The 17133-nt window shown below is 42.2% G+C and overlaps 1 protein-coding gene across 6 annotated transcripts in view; it reads left to right on the top strand.

Moving 5' to 3' along the window:
* Mast2 (microtubule associated serine/threonine kinase 2) overlaps positions 1–17133 on the top strand; it is a 104954-nt gene that overhangs the window by 80642 nt on the left and 7179 nt on the right. For all 6 annotated transcript variants that reach the window (XM_050131371.1, XM_050131370.1, XM_050131369.1 and 3 more), the window contains 12 exons: positions 173–251; positions 2533–2687; positions 4307–4382; positions 6686–6895; positions 10548–10649; positions 11171–11303; positions 12026–12087; positions 12740–12825; positions 13240–13448; positions 14254–14392; positions 15938–16070; positions 16741–16906. In XM_050131371.1, the coding sequence (XP_049987328.1) occupies positions 173–251; positions 2533–2687; positions 4307–4382; positions 6686–6895; positions 10548–10649; positions 11171–11303; positions 12026–12087; positions 12740–12825; positions 13240–13448; positions 14254–14392; positions 15938–16070; positions 16741–16906 (1550 nt within the window). The remainder of the gene's footprint in view (positions 1–172; positions 252–2532; positions 2688–4306; positions 4383–6685; positions 6896–10547; positions 10650–11170; positions 11304–12025; positions 12088–12739; positions 12826–13239; positions 13449–14253; positions 14393–15937; positions 16071–16740; positions 16907–17133) is intronic.

Raw genomic sequence — 17133 nt, 5'->3', positions numbered from 1 at the left:
ATAGAGAGGTATGAGAACTCATGCTAGACAGACAATGTGCTTGTATTGTGAGACAGTGAATGAATTGCCTAAAAATGCTAATGTGCACAAACAGGCAGACTCTGATGCTCAGAGTGGGACTCTTTAGGAACTTTATAATATTCCTTTTTTTGTTTGTTTGTTTTTTATGTAGGACTGATGGACGGCGCTGGTCTTTGGCCTCTCTGCCTTCTTCAGGATATGGAACCAATACTCCTAGCTCCACTGTTTCAGTAAGTAGCCAGAGCAATAACCATACCTTCTTCACTCTGGAAATAATTTCTTATAGGTCCATCTAGTCCTGCAAAAATATACTTAGCTTTTCTTCTAAACTCAGCAAGATTTTCTTGAGGATAAGAGAGGGTGTTTTGAGGGAAAGAGCCCTGGTAACTTTCACAGCCATAGTTATATTTATAAGGCCTTTGGAAGGATTAGCCAGTTCTCTCCCTAGTGCACTCAGAGAAGAGCTCTCTCTGCCATGAGATCAGTTGTGGGAGCTACTAATCATGGTTCCCAGGCCTCTCCCCATCTTACTTCTAGGACTACAATCAAGAATCTTATTCTTCCCATTTACCAAAGGCTTACTAGCCTTCATCATTCATTGTTAAAACCTTTCAAGAAGGTTATTTGTTGTCTCAGTTTGTTATGTCAACAAAAAGCTGGACCTGTCTCTAAAGAGTTTCAAATTTTAGACAATAGCCCCCTCCAGTATGCTTATTGTATGTACAGCTGATCCTGAAATGCATCTTCCTCTTGGAGCAACTGGAACGACAAAGCTGACAGATTTTGTCGGCAAAGCACCACATAGTGTTTTAGGATTTGCAGAGCGTAAACTTGATGACCCCCAGCCTTGTTTCTTCTATCAGTCTTTAGGTCTTCTCTGCATAGTTTATCTATAGTCATGAATCACAAGCAAGAAAATGTACGTAGTTCTTCCATTGGCCTATAAGTCACTATTAATCCAGAGCTCTTATTGGTCTTTGGCAGTTAAGCTTAAGAATTTTTTCCCTAATAAACACCACTTTTCATAATATTTTGCTCAAACATTATTTTGTAAACCCTAAGGGAGAGTCTTATTTATGTGTCTTTGTGTAGCACATAAGTATTTCTGTTCATTCAACTTTAATAGATCAGTCTACTACTCCAGTTTATTAGGATACTTACCACACCAAACATACACCACACACATACATACACTTTGAGATAGCATCTCAATCTCACCATGTAGTCTAGGCTGGCTCCAAGTTTTCAGCCTCCCGAGTGCTACAATTACAAACATGTCCCACCACATTCAGCTATTGAAATGATTGAAAATACCAGTTTTGTGTGCTATAACTTGTTTTGCCCACTAGATTCTTATTAGATGCAGCTGAGTGGGTATTATATTTGCAACTTAGATACAAATTAAAACTCTATGAAAACCACACTATTTACAATTCCATGCATTAGGCGATAAAGAGATGGCTCAGTCATGCTCTTGCACAGGATCTGGGTTCAGTTTTCAGAGCCAACATGGCAGTTTACAACTGCCTGTACTTTCAGTTTCCAGGGGATCCAACACCCCCTTCTGAGCTCATGCATATATGAGCGCGCGTGCGCGCACACACTCACACACACACATAGGCATACACACAAAATTAGTATTTTTTTTTTTAAGCTTCATGCATTATAACATTTCATGAGAGAGGCTTGTACTATTGGCCCAGACAGAGCTCATTTATCACTGGATGACCCTACAAATGTAGTTTCCTCAGTTGGTACTGAAGCCTGAACACTAAATAGATTCAGGTGGTTGAACCCCAAGCCCTTGATTGATTGGTATGTGAAAATTGGGGCAGTAATGTCTGACTTCCCTGTTCTCTGGGCCAGTCTTGCTAAGTAAAGAAAGAGCTCTGGAGTCCTGGAATTTTGTGATTTGCTGCAGAGTGCCTATATCTGTGGAATTCCCACCATAGCACCAGCTTGTTCCCTCAGATGGTCCGATGTAAATGGTGGGCCCTTGTCAGAAATTCTTAAGTATTAAGCCGTGTTGAGAACTTGAGATTTTTTTTCATACTAAGTTCAATATTTAAGTCTAGATCCAAAAGCAGATTTCTTTCCCACTGGATTACCTTGACTTGTAGTGTCCCTGGCATCCTACCACAGTGCAGTCTTCCTAACCTTAGCAGACTATTTCTCCTCTGAATAACAAGCAACTACAGGAAGCATTGCTGCTGTCCCCAGGGCCAGGGTTATGAAAGGGAAAACAAGGGGGTACCTTTGTTTACCTAGAATATTTATGGAGCAGGAAGCGTGATTGGTTAATTACTATTCAAACTAGCTAGAAACTTTCTTTAAGGCAAAGAGTTTCATATAGAAAAATCTGCCTTTTACTTACCCAATTTGTTGCATTGCTGCTGAGATCTGACCCCTGGACCATGGTATAGTGCCACAAGCATTCTTAAATACTGAACTGTTTCTCCAGATCCCTTGCATGTGTCTTTAATGCTGGTGGGGTTTGCTTATATTTTCTAGTCATCATGCTCCTCACAAGAAAAGCTTCATCAGTTGCCTTTCCAGCCTACAGCTGATGAGCTGCACTTTCTGACAAAGCATTTTAGCACAGAGAGTGTACCAGATGAGGAGGGACGGCAGTCTCCAGCTATGCGGCCCCGCTCCCGCAGCCTCAGGTAAGGGCTACTCTTCCCTACTGCCCTAGTCCCTATAGGCTCCTGCATGGTGCAGGGTTCAGCGCGTGTATCCCACAAAGAGCCATGATGGTAAATGCCTTAGGCTCTGCAAACAGCTCATGTCTACCAAACTGAGTCACTTTACTGTTCAGTACAGGTAAGTTCCTCGGGTTACTTCCTTAAGGCTTTATTTACAAAAAGATCACAGCCATAGCTTACTGACTCTGGTCAGACACAGCCAAAACTTTAGTGAGTCAAGTACAGTAACACTCAATTTGGTGTCAAGTACAAGGTAGCTGGCTCTCTTTTTACCCTCCAAACTACATTCAGCAAAGGAGGATCATGATACCAGAAAATGAGCGTGGCTTTTAATCATTAAGTTCAGGTTTTCTTGGGTTCCTGGAAAATGATGAATTCACTGAAGCACAGGTTGGAATTCCAGAGGAACTGTATCTCCCAGGAAGAATCCCATCAGGTAACGTTGATACTGCAAGTGACAGGGAATCATTGCCTAGGTCACAAAAACATAATTCAGACTCACAGATTGAAAATGTGACTGGGGTGTAAATGTAAAAGATCAAGAAAATAATGAGAGTGTGGATCCCAGGGATTTTCCTGATTTCATAAAGGAATAACTCACAGGGACTATGGGTACCTTATAAGCCAATTGAGATTGTGAGGACCATAGTGATATTCAGGGAAGTCCCTAAACAAAACAAGGCCAAAGGACAGTTCTAAACGTAATCCAACTGACAACTGAGCTCAAGTGTCTAGGCACTAAACTGGATATCCAGCTGTTTGACTCAAGATTTGAAACGTTGGGCTGGAGAGATGGCTCGGTGGTTAAGAGCACTGGCTGCTCTTCCAGAGGTCATGAGTTCAATTCCCAGCAATCACATGGTGGCTCACAACCATCTGTAATGGGGTCTGGCGCCCTCTTCTAGCGTGTGGGCATACATGGAGGCAGAATGTTGTATACACAATAAATAAATCTTTAAAAAAAAAAGATTTGAAATGTTTCAGGAGACATGAACAAAATATGCTAGATAGAAAGATATAGGTTGCTATGAAAACTAACTAAAGGCTGAAAAATTGCTGTCTATTTTCAAAAAAAGACCAAGACTTAGGACTCATGGCAGCTTTTACATCCTCTAGGTTGGACAGTCAAGGTAGCCCACTGGCTGTAGCTTGTTTTAGAAATAAAAAAGGTATATGCAGTCTTGGGTTGCTTATTTGGTTTGATACCTAGGACATGTGTGCTTATCCCACTAAGCAAAGCTATAAGGACAGGGAGTCCTTCTCTGAAAGAGGTTATCCTAGGGAAGCCACTCATAGATTGACTGACAAGTGAACTCCCCTCTTCTCAGCCATGGCAAGGAGCAGTGTGAAAGCTATACCTCTTGCAGGAAGGTAGCCTATTTCCACATAATATCACTTTAAAAATATAAACAGATGTGCTAGGAGCTCTACAAATAAAGGAAACCTGGAACTTAGTTCTTATTAATGTAAGAGCATGTGAGATACTGAAGACAGTTGGAACTCAGGGCCTTCAGAGATTGCCATATTTCTCCTTAATGTTTCTGTGATACTAAAATAATGATTGTTTCTTTCTTATTCAGTCCTGGGCGGTCCCCAGTTTCTTTCGACAGTGAAATAATAATGATGAATCATGTGTACAAAGAAAGATTCCCCAAGGTAAGGATTTGTTTTAAAGGAGAAAATAATATCCAAGGATGGCTACTGATAGCCAACCCAACAGTTGACCCCAGAGTGAGTGCGTGCGGAAGCAGTGAGAAAGATCACCAGCTTTAGAGGCATCTAGAGGGGCAGAGGTCTTTACTGAAAGAGTTTGTGTCTCCACTCCAGAGCAGTGGCGAGTGGAGCTTGTTAACGTTTCTGTTAGCATTTTCAAAATGGAAAGGAAGATTGGTCCTGTCCAAAGATAGTTGGGAAATAGTATTTACACTTCTGCTACAAACCTCCTTGAGTTCAGAACTAGGACACCACTGGGCCTGTCTCCACCTACCCTTCCCTATTCTACTTTATTTTCTTTAAATTTGCCTGTTTGTGTTTTTTGTTGTTAAGGGGTTTGTTTTGTTTTTTGAGTCAGTCTCACTTTGTAGCAGGAACTATTGATATTTAACCCAGGCTAACCTCAAACTCAATCCTGCCCCAGCGTTGGAGTGAATTTGCAATTCTGATCAAAAACTACTTGCTGTATACTCATACACTGTATAATCATATACTTCTGAGGATAGACTTGTTCCTACAGAAAGCAATTAGCCTTGTATTAGTCAGAGTTCTCTAGAGTAACATAATCTCTCTATATAAAAATAGGATTTATGGGTTGAGCAGCGATGGTACATGCCTTTAATCCCAGCACTCAGGAATCAGAGGCAGATCAAATTTCTCTGAGTTCGAGCCCAACCTGGTCTACAGAATGAGTTTTAGGACAGCTAGAGCTCCAAAGAGAAATCGTGTCTCAAAAAAACAAAGAAAAGAAAAGGAATGTATTAGACTGAATTACAGCTCATCCAATAATGGCCGCCTATGAACAGAAGGTCCAGTAATTAAGTGGTTGTTCAGTCCACAGGGCTAGATATCCTAGTTGGTTTTTAGCATACACCAGAATCCCAAGGAAGTAGACTCTGGTGCCAGTGAAGGAATGGACTTGCTAGCAAGAACAAGAACAAACCGACCAAAAAAAAAAAGGTGTCTATTACATAGGTTTCCAGCAGAAGGTATGGCTCAGATTAGAGGTGGGTCTTCCCACATCAAAAGATCCGGATTAAAAGTGTATATTTCCACCTCAGAGATCCAGGTTAGAAGTAGATCCTCCCATTTCAAATGATTTAATTAAGCAAAACTCCTCACAGGTGTGCCCAACCATTTTTGGGTTTCAGTAAATTCTAGATGACAACCAAAATAGCAATCAGAAGCCTATCCGAGAGATAATAGGGGGCTGAGGTGCTCAGGCCTCCCTGGATTGTCTGTCGTTTGTGTCTGGGGTACATGCTTCCTGTTGCTCTCAGAAGTCCTTCTCTTAAACTGTTTAGTCCCTTGCATACACATGACAGCTGAGGAAGATGACAAAAATGCTTCCTGCTTTTCTTTCTTGACATGTACCAGCGAAACCTTGTAACAAGAACCCAGCACCTGCATTTGTCTCTACTCCACTTTTCTGCAAGATTGTGGATAGATTATTTAACTTCCCTGAGCTTCATTTGCCTCATTGACTACTCATAATAATAGAATCCTATTAGAAATACTCAGTAATATAAGCTGTTATTCTGTTTAATCTGTTTCCTCTGATCTCCATGTGGTAGCCTTGAAGTAGACAGAAGAATAAGAACAAAAAAAAGAGCAGGAAAACAGCTATGAAACCATGTTGTTGTGCTTTATAATAAAATTCCAGAGTGTGCAGTGTTGAGAAATGTATCTCGAATATCTCATCCTCTTTGTACTGAGATACACATTTACACCTGTACACATGCTACACATACTTTTGTGTCAGAAATCACCCAGTGACAAAGACATCAAATTCTAGAACAGTTAGGGGCCCAAGAGAGCTCTAAACCAGACCTCTATTCTTCGCTCGGGAGGGAAAGAGAACTTTTGTTTCCCAGGAAGCAAAATTGTCTGGGGATTGATGATGCTTGATTGAGATAAGGGGCAACAGTAACTCTGGGCCACCCCCAGAGAATGTGTAATCAAGTCAATGGTATGAAATACGGCCAGTAAGAGACTAGCAAACCTGTGTGTTTACAGAATACTGGAAATCTTGCATTACAGGGTATGGCAAGAGACAGGTAAACCAAAATCATAGAGGGCCTTGAAGGTGTTGGGGCTAAGTTACCTGCAGTGACCTCTTCATGCCTTCTCTCATTAGGTTTCCCAAGGTAGCATGAGGAAATAAGGCACACAAAGATCCCATCCTTCAGCATTTGCTGCAGCTAAGCTGGGACTGGAAGGGGAATTATCATCTCTTTTGTTCCCAGGCCACTGCACAAATGGAAGAGCGCCTAGCCGAATTCATTTCCTGTAACACTCCAGACAATGTGTTGCCCTTGGCAGATGGCGCCCTGAGCTTTATTCACCATCAGGTGATTGAGATGGCCCGAGACTGCCTGGATAAATCTCAGAGTGGCCTTATTACATCACACTATTTCTACGAACTTCAAGAGAATTTGGAAAAGCTTCTACAAGATGTAAGTGTATTAATGTAGGGACTGATGAAACTTCCACAAGGTAATCTCAGGAATTAGCAGTGAGCCCACTCTTCTCGGCTGCTGGCCACCACCAGGTCTCCTTGCAAGTGTGTAGGAACTTCCAGATTTGGTGCTGATGAGCTCATATCCTTCTGTAGGCCTCTCCATCACTAAAAGAAGCCTGCTTGGTTTCAGAGGAACTCAGTTCCATGAATGAAAGTTTTTCTTTCTTTTTTCTTACATAATTTATTATTTTTATTTTATTTGCATTGATATTTTGCCTCCATGTATGTCTTGCAAAGGATGTCAGATCTTGGAGTTACAAACAGTTGTTAGCTGCATTATGGGTGCTGGGAATTGAACCCAGGTCCTCTGGAAGAACAGTCAGTACTCTTAATTGCTGAGCCATCTCTCCAGACCGCCTGTGCATGGTTTTCTAAAACCAGAACTATTACTCTGCCTTAAACTCCAACATTGGCAGTTGGAGTCTACCAGTACCAACTAACTTTTTTACCAATAGCAAAAAGTGCAGCAGAGGTTGACCAGATGTGATGACCCATAGCTAAGATTCAAATCTACATAATCCACATGTGCCTTCTGTAATTTCTCTTCAATCTAAGCCAATTCTCTCTCAGCCTCAGCTGATAATTCCCAGGGACTATTTAAGACCTTGTCACCACTTACAGTTTTGTTGAAATGAATTAGGTCATCAGGACCTACCCCAATAGTGCGCTGGGAAATGTCTCCTGGCAATTGGAAGTAATTAAGAGTCTACAATTGAACTCTTCTAATTTGCTCCTTTTGGGGTCTTATTTTTTGTAAACCTGTTTTATAACCTAAATAATTAATAGAATCTTCTCTTTGTATTTTTTTTCAGGAGCAATTTGTAATCCCCAACAAGTCAAAATGTTCTTTGCTTCTTCAAACATTCTTTGTAAAATATCTACATTTGAATCAGATAGTAAAATGTCGTCCAATAGTAATAGTAAACTATAAATTCAAGAAATTGCTTGCTTATCATTTCCAATGGCTGACTTACAAAATGCTAGCACAGGGTGGGGCTATTTACATTCCCTGTGGGAGAACCTTCCATTGATATCTCTTAGCAGGCTGAGAATTATAAGTAAGCAATGTGAGGGCAAATTTTTCTGCCTTATAAAGGTATAATGAGGAAACAATCTTTTAAATCAGTAGCTTTAAGAGGCAATACTTTAGGCAGTAGAAAAGGCAAAGGAATGCCAGACTGTTGAGAGCCCACTGGTTGAATTCACCTTCTTAACAGCTCTTAAGTCTGTTACCATTCTCCATTTTCCAGATTTCTTTTTAACAACAAATACAGGAGAATTCCAAGGGCTGGTTGGTTCTTTAATATGCTGAGGATTTAATTGTTCCTGTACCAACTGTTCTAAAGCCTGCAGTTTCTCTGTTGTTAAAGACCAGTGTGTAACCCATACAGGTTTGTCTGTCAACCATTTTAAAGGTAGAGCTGTTGGTGCCTTTGGAAGATTAGCAGCTGTTGTGCCCTGTTCTTGTACATCCTGAATGGTTGGTGACTGTTCTTTACAGTATCTTATAATATTTTTCTTGGAAACATACATTAATTTATGGTTTGTTTCTAAGATTGGGGAATGTTAATCTGAGCATTCCATTGCTATAACAAATCACATCCCTACAAATTTATTGCTTTGTTAGCCACATATAGCTTTAATATTCCTCTCTGTTCTTCTGATCCTATAAATTTGACTCAGATTGTGCTCTGCTTTGTCTGAGATAAACTTCTAATCCCTAAAAACTGAATATTTATGTCTTAAGAGGCAAATTTTGATGCCAAGATTCTGATGAAAGTATTGTTACATCTACACCTGTGTCTACCAGACCTTTGTTCGTATTTTTAATTTTGGTCTTTGTTCATTTAGAGAAATTTGCCAAAATATCTGCTTTATTGTTTCTCCTAAATTTTTTTGTTCTCTCTTCTATATCTGTTCTATTATCCAGAGCAATCTGGTTTCTTAAAATAGGCATTAGATTCATTAATTGCTTTTGAAAGGAATTTTGTGTAAGATGGTAGGAAACTATTGAACTGAATTTGGCACTGGGGCCTGTAGGAGGCCCCTCACACAGTCTCCCGATGGCAAAGGATTATCTTGAATATTCCTCGTTGACCTACATTCAATAGTCCAATGCCTTCCTTTGCCACACCTGCATAATCCAGAAGGGAGGGACGTTTTAAATGAATTATTCTTAGAAAAAACATTGTTTCTAGGAATGCCCTGTCTACAATCCCTTTTTTAGATGACCTTGTTTTTCCACAGTTGTAACATTTGACATTTTGGGTTTTCCTCAAACCTCTGGAAATAACTTTCCTCTCTATATATCATCATGCTTACAAGATTCTATATATTTTTTATACTTATTTATTATGTATACAATATTCTGTCTGTGTGCATGCCTGAAGGCCAGAAGAGGGCACCAGACCTCATTACAGATGGTTGTGAGCCACCATGTGGTTGCTAGGAATTGAACTCAGGACCTTTGAAAGAGCAGGCAATGCTCTTAACCGCTGAGCCATCTCTCCAGCCCGAGATTCTATATTAATTGTATCTTAAATCCATTCCTCCAAAGGTGCTGACCTTGCCTTTAACGGCCTAATCATTCTTTTGCATAAAGATTCGGCATTCTCAAAAGCCAAAGATTCAATTATTATTTGTGTAGCTTTCTAATTTGGTAACATTCTGTTTACTGCTGATATCACTCTTTGTAGAAAGTCCATGAATGCTTCCTTTCGGCCCTGTATAACTTTAGTAAATGACTCAGTTTTCTTTCCTATTTCCCCATTTCTGTTCCAAGCATTCAAAGGGTGTGGTCATCATATATGGTTTGCCTTTCTATAGTAGCCTAATCTCTGTCTCCAAGAAGTTGATCTTGGGAGATTTCCCTACCTCTAGCTTTATTCCAGTCTTTAGTGATAATACTATTTCAAACTGACCATGAGTTTAATATTTGCTTCACAAAGGGTAATGCATGCCATGTGAGACTATTGCTTTCTTGAATCTCCTTAAATCTAACATTGACACAGGAGTGCAGTTAACTGTAACAGTTAAACTTCTGCCATTTGGCAATTCCTGTAAGGTTACTGGACATACTAAGTTTGGTTGTTTTAAAACCCTAGGCTGATCCTCTCTATTCTTATATTGCAAAGCTAAAATTGGTTCTCCATTAAATTCCTCTGTCTGGATTTGAATATCTTTGATCTGTTTAATTAGGCCTGTATCTTAGCACTCAGATTAACCAACTTTTTTAATGATAAAGCTGATGATGTTTACACTTGACATTACATAAATCCCATCTAAATTAGTTATCTTATCATTTAATCATTCCATTTTTAAACTATCTAGCATATTATCATACAGAGACCCAAATCCCTCCACTGTAATGTTTTTGTCCAATTACCAGATTTCTTCCAACTCTTATTTACTAGGCTCTTGCAACAGAGGAGAGAAATTCAGTGCAGACTGTGTCTCAAAGAATTTGCTGTTGACACTTCATCATACAGTTCCATATTTCTTCCTGTAGGTAGCTCTGTGCAGTCTGGTCCTGTTTAACCCACCCCACAGTAGGATAATGGTGTAAGCAACCTTTATTTTCTGTGTAGGCTCACGAGCGCTCAGAGAGCTCAGATGTATCCTTTGTGATACAGCTGGTAAAAAAGTTGATGATTGTCATTGCCCGCCCAGCTCGTCTCCTGGAATGCCTGGTGAGTCAACTTGGTTGATGTATAAGTGGGGAATAGGGAATGTAATGGAAGTGTCTTGCCAATAACAACAACAAAAACTGGCAGTACCATTAACATTTCTATTGGTGATTATTTTTTAAAATATGATTTGCAAGCACGAGGGGGGGGCAGCAGTAAGAACTATTAATCTTGCGTATCCCCATGCTAAATCAGCTATGATTGAGTATATTCCAGCAGGGCTCCGGGCTGACCACCTGAACATACTGGCAAATAGAACTTGTAATGAGTGACTAGGCTAAACTGTCTTAAAGTCAAAAGCTCTTGCGCTTATTTCTAAGAAGACTACACTATGCTTAGAAAACCATCTAGAGGTGACCTATAAGACAGCTTTGTTCTGTGATCTGTAACTCCTGTTTCTGGATGTTTAGGGACCAGTGTATATGCTTTAATTTCTTTCCCTATGATATGTGCTTTAATGCCAAGAAAGGCAGCAACATGCACTTGTATCTCTCCCCACTGACCACCTCTTTTCTCTGCTACAGGAATTTGACCCTGAAGAATTCTATCACCTGTTAGAAGCAGCTGAGGGTCATGCCAAAGAGGGACATGGAATTAAATGTGACATTCCTCGCTACATTGTTAGCCAGCTGGGCCTCACACGGGATCCCTTAGAGGGTGAGCATGCTTAGTGGCTATAAAGAAGATATTTAGCATAAACATGAACATAACCTGACCCTCAGGAGACACTGTGGTCTCTGCCATTACAGAGCCTTTCCTTTGGAATCACTGTTCATATTTGCCTTTTGTATCCTAGACAATCTTCCCTTAGGCCCAGCTAGGTTGGATTTAGAGCCTCAGATCAAACAGGGTCAACAAGGAAGGACTATGATCAACATTTTAAAAAATGATCACCTTTCTCCATACTTCCCTCTCCTACTGGCCACCTAACAAGCTTTGTCCAGTTTTGCTTTAGAGCTTAGCTCTGTTCTTCTGGATTTCATGATGAGCCCCTGTATGAACCTTGGCTTCCCTGTCCTGCTCTGCAGTTCTATCCCTATCTGCTTGCTTTCCTGCCCCAGTAAGTTAAATAGTCTTGGCCTAAACGATGGGTACTAGAAGCCTCCCTTCATTAGGCCCTGTTATCCAGGAAATGCCCCAAGTTGGAGAGAAGCTTTTCTAGACTGTGCCAGGCCTTGTGAGTGGCACTGAGCTTCTAGAAATAGCAGAGTGATAGCACTTGCCTTATTTACTGATGATAGAACCACAGAACTAGGTTTACGTTTCTGGCTGTTACAGTATCAATACCTGTCCCACATGCGCGTGTTGTGTGATCTGAGGTTGTTGCCAAAGTGCCTATCACTGCTATGCAGTTTCCTCTGCTCTCCTTGCTGTTTCAGAGATGGCCCAGCTGAGCAGCTATGACAGTCCTGATACTCCAGAGACAGATGATTCAGTGGAGGTATGGATCTTGAGCTTCTGCTGCAATCTTGGAGACTGAGCTCTGTGAAGCCCCTATAAATTTGCTTTAAAAGAATATCTGGGCCAGGCAGTGGTGGCGCACGCCTTTAATCCCAGCAGAGGCAGAGGCAGGCGGATCTCTGTGAGTTCGAGACTAGCCTGGTCTACAAGAGCTAGTTCCAGGACAGGCTCCATACCACAGAGAAACCCTGTCTCGAAAAACCAAAAAAAAAAAAAAAAAGACTCTCTGGGAACTGGAGCGATATCTCAGCAATTAAGAGCACTTACTGCTCTTCCAGAGGACCCGGGTTCAATTCCCAGCACACGTACATTGGTGGCTCAACAACCAACTATAATTAGTTCTAGGAGATCAGTACCCTCCTCTGACCTCCACAGATACAGTCAAACATACATACATGTGGACAAATACTCATACACATAAACAACAATAATAAATTTAAAATGTAAGTCTTTAACAATAAAAGAAACAGCTAAAGGAATGGGTTGTTGGTACTTCCAACAGTGAGAAGTCAAAGGTTTCTGGGAAAGATAGGCAGGAGCTGCATGGGTGCTCAGCTGAGACTGAGTACACGGCTTCCCCAAGCATATATGCTCTGAAGAGCACACCGATTTCCTTTTCCTTTGTCTTCCAGGGTCGTGGGGCATCTCTGCCAAGCAAAAAGACCCCCTCTGAAGAGGACTTTGAAACCATTAAGCTCATCAGCAATGGCGCCTATGGGTAAAGGCATGGGTTAGATTGTGACCAGGACTAAATCAGCCCTTGGTCTCTTCCTTCTGAAAGTGTATGATTCCCAATCCCCTGGGGAAAAGATGCCCCAAGGTGGACCCATTCCCTTCTTGAATTCTGGAATGTCAAGAGTTCAGTTTCCTCTGGCATCTGAACATTGGCTCTTTCCCCGGGCCACCTGTCTTGGTAGCACTCCTCTGAGTTCTGGAAACATTGAACTGGGTCCTCAGGACCTGCTCTGCCGGGAAATTGAAGAGTTAATTGGGCCAGAAGCCCAGATTCTTCTTAGGAGTAAGCATATCCTCAAGATTTTTGTTGTTTTGTGCACTTAGGTGGGATGAAGAGGCAGTTTGGGGTTATGGAATGTACAGTTGAGGTGCTGGGCTGGGCTGGCTGTCTTCTCAGGGCCGTCTTTCTGGTGCGGCACAAGTCCACTCGACAACGCTTTGCTATGAAGAAGATTAATAAGCAGAACCTGATCCTACGGAACCAGATCCAACAAGCATTTGTGGAGCGCGACATACTGACGTTCGCTGAAAACCCCTTCGTGGTCAGCATGTTCTGCTCCTTTGAGACCAAGCGTCACTTATGCATGGTGATGGAATATGTTGAAGGTACTGTGGGAGAGTGGCCTGTGTGGAAGTCAGAGTGTAGTCTGAGCCTTTGGCCTAAATAAGAACCAGCTTCTTTGTCCAGTAGTGAAGCTTTAGGCTCCAGCTTTCAAGACCTCTTTTGGTTTCTGCTTAGGAACTCTTAAGACCACTGGCCACAGTGAGTAGAGAGTCTACTTCCCAAATTCTATGTAGACAGGGATAGAGGCTTTAGATAGCAGCCACAGAAGCCCAAAGTAGGGCTCTGCAAAGATTGCCCCTGCTGATAACTTGTGAAGGGGCCATCCTAACTAAGCCTAGTCATATAGTCTAGGAATAGACTAGAAGAACAATGTAGGCAGAGCTTGGAGAGGGGCAGGCAGGAGCTTTGCAGTGGCCCTTTCTCTGACCCTCACTCTGTACAGCTACAAACATTTTCCCTAAGGCTTAAAGCTGAACTTGAACAAAGCCATGCTTTTACTTCAGTGGGTGTTTGTTGGAGGTTTAAATGTTACTTAGTCAGAAACGAACATACACATATGTTTTAGCAGATACACTTGGTGAGTACAGTATTCGCATCCTACAAAACTTAGTGTTATGCCTGCAAGTCTTTATGAAGGTATGAAGGCTTGGATTCTTTCCTTCTGTCACCTAAATCCATTTCCTGCTTTCTAGTACCTGTCTCCTACCCATACTAGTAGCAGAAGGGCTGGAGTCACAAGCTATTCTGTGAGGCTGTCTCCTTAGGGACTGCAAAGTCTGAGAACTGGCGGGAACAGGGTACCGAAACATGATAGCCTTTCCTCATGATAGCTTGGGCTTTTTACAGGGGGTGACTGTGCCACTCTGCTGAAGAACATTGGGGCCCTGCCTGTAGACATGGTGCGTCTGTACTTTGCAGAAACTGTGCTGGCTTTGGAATACTTACACAACTATGGCATTGTGCACCGGGACCTCAAGCCTGACAAGTATGCCACTGTCTATTTCTGTTGATCGGGGTCCTTCTCTTAAGTCTCTTGATAAGTAGTACAAACATAACGTGTTTAGATCATCTTAGAATGGCTACTAGGAAACAGAAGAAACCAAGCAAAACAAAGGAATTAGCACATCTAATAATGACTATAGAAAATAGCATTGGACCAGGTAGAGGTAGCACACGCCTTTAATCCCAGCACTTGGGAGGCAGAGGCAGGCAGATCTCTGTGAGTTCAAAGCAAGTTCCAGCATAGCCAGGACTATACATAGAAACCCTGTCTTTAAAAAAGAAGAAAGAAAATAGCTTTCATATTATGCAGACTCATGTTCAGATGGCCACTCATGCTTGTTAACTGAGTCAGTGTTTTAATTAAAAGTTTTAAGTCTCAAATTCCTTCCTTCTTAAATGGAAAACAGCACATTTTCTGTGCTACTTATTCTAGAAACAGCCTGCCTTCCCCAACCCTCCCCCCTGCTTTACCTTTTTTTTTTTTTTTTTTTTTTGTTTTTCGAGACAGGGTTTCTCTGTAGTTTTGGAGCCTGTCCTGGAACTAGCTCTTGTAGACCAGGCTGGTCTTGAACTCACAGAGATCCGCCTGCCTCTGCCTCCCAAGTGCTGGGATTAAAGGCATGCGCCACCACCGCCCGGCTCCTGCTTTACCTTCATTGATCCTGTGAATCAAACCAAAGGTCTCATGCATGATAGTGAGATCTCCACCACTGTACAGCATCCCCAGTTCCAGAACAGTTTGGAGACACTTATCACAGAACTTAGTAACTTACAGAACATGTTTCTTACTCAGATAATGAACCAGGTAGGAAACCTGACTTTGTTTCAGATAGTTTGAGTTTGTAGTCTGGGCAGCTGACATGGAACCCATGAAAGAAGTCAGGACCAAGCAGGACAGTGGTGGTGCATGCCTTTAATCCTGGGACTTGGGAGGAAGAGACAAGAGGATTTCTGTGAGATCAAGGCCAGCCTGGTCTACAGAGCTAGTTCCAGGACAGTCAAGGCATCCCCATCTCAATGAATGGATCAATGAGTGAATGTTGGGACCAGGGATAGTAACTTGGGAATGCTAGAATTAGGGGTGGCAGGGTGAAGCCCTTAGCATCAAGAAGAATGGCTCCAGCAAAGTATGTAAAGCAGTCTCTAGTTTCTAGTTTCTGCCTCCCAAGTCAAGGGCATGGAAAAAGGTTTTACCAGTTTTCCTTCTCCCTGAGATGGATGGATCTTGTAAGTCTCTCAGCTTATGGAAGGATAGTTAATGATTATAGCAGCTTCTTTAGGATGACTGACCTCAGCCCTGGAGGCAGTCTCTTCTGCCAGTACCTGTTCAGGTATAGAATGCAAGTGGAACAACAAAGAAATGGAGTTGCAAGGAGGGACAGAAAATGGTACTCACAAACCACGGCTGCTGCTTACTTTATAGCTGCCTAGCTCCCCATTTGTGTTTCTTGGTACCATGCAGAGGCTAAATCAGTACTAAGGAACAGCTGGGAAATAACTCCATGATTTTATTTCTGTGGTCTCACAGCCTTCTGATTACATCAATGGGGCACATCAAACTTACTGACTTTGGACTTTCTAAAATTGGCCTCATGAGTTTGACAACCAACTTGTATGAGGGCCACATTGAAAAGGATGCCCGAGAGTTCCTGGACAAGCAGGTAGGAAGCATGGGGAAATCCTTGGGAGTTGAAATTCAGGCCTCAGAATAAGACCTTGGAGCTATTTGCTTATAATCTATGCCTAAGTGTTAACATGGGAACTCCACATTTTTGCCTTTAGTTTCAGGGAAGCACTGAATAGGTAGCATGTTTGGAAAACAGGATGAGCCCTGAGAAAATGGATATAAAATTTTCCCTGGAATTTGGATGAGATAGCTGTCTTAACTGTTGATACATCTTCTGGTGAGATCAGCTTGAGGCACAGCTCTGCTGGGTGTGTCAGGAACACACTTCCACTGGGTGCTGTGCCATTTTCTCTAGAGCAACCCATGGCCGTTTTGTGACTTGATATTTCAGGTTGTGGTGGCACAGGTAACTGGTAGGTTCTGGGGTAGGAACCAACTCTAATTCCTGACCCAAAGGAGAATTAGAGTTTAGCGTGGCGGTTTTAGGCTAGAATTAGATATTTTGGTTAATTAGGAAATAGAGAAACCCTCCTGACTAAGAGCTTTAACTCTGGTTCCCTGGGATTGCTGTTGGTCCTAATTATAGTTAAGGTAAGCTGCCTCTTCATTCCGAGGTTTCTCTGCTCCAGCAGTAGGAACACCCCTCTGCTGTCATGCCAGCAAGCTGCCTCAGGATCCTGAGCCAGCCTGCCTTCTCTGCTCAGGTATGCGGGACCCCGGAATACATAGCACCTGAGGTGATCCTGCGTCAGGGCTATGGGAAGCCAGTGGACTGGTGGGCCATGGGCATAATCCTGTATGAGTTCCTGGTGGGTTGCGTCCCTTTCTTTGGAGACACTCCGGAGGAGCTCTTTGGGCAAGTGATCAGTGGTAGGTACTGTCCCAGATCAGTGTGGAGTCAGGCTGTGTGCATACAGCTGGGAGACTCTTGTGCTCTTTTTTCTGAATGTGTGCCTAGTAGGCATGTGTCTGCTTGTACACACGTGCTGTTTCCTCCTGGGGCTTCCTGTGTTCGTGTCGTTCTTGTGAAATGGTGTTCTATGGTGTCTGTGAGTGTGAGTTCTGTGTCTAGAGTAAAATGGCAGGTGAGCTGGAGC

The sequence above is a fragment of the Alexandromys fortis genome, unplaced genomic scaffold (genome assembly GCF_014885135.2).
Source record: "Alexandromys fortis isolate MF-2015 unplaced genomic scaffold, M_Fortis_MF-2015_v1.1 scaffold_369, whole genome shotgun sequence".
Lineage (NCBI taxonomy): Eukaryota > Metazoa > Chordata > Mammalia > Rodentia > Cricetidae > Alexandromys > Alexandromys fortis.
Note: the sequence above shows the minus strand (reverse complement) of the source record. Positions and strands in the feature narration are given on the sequence as shown.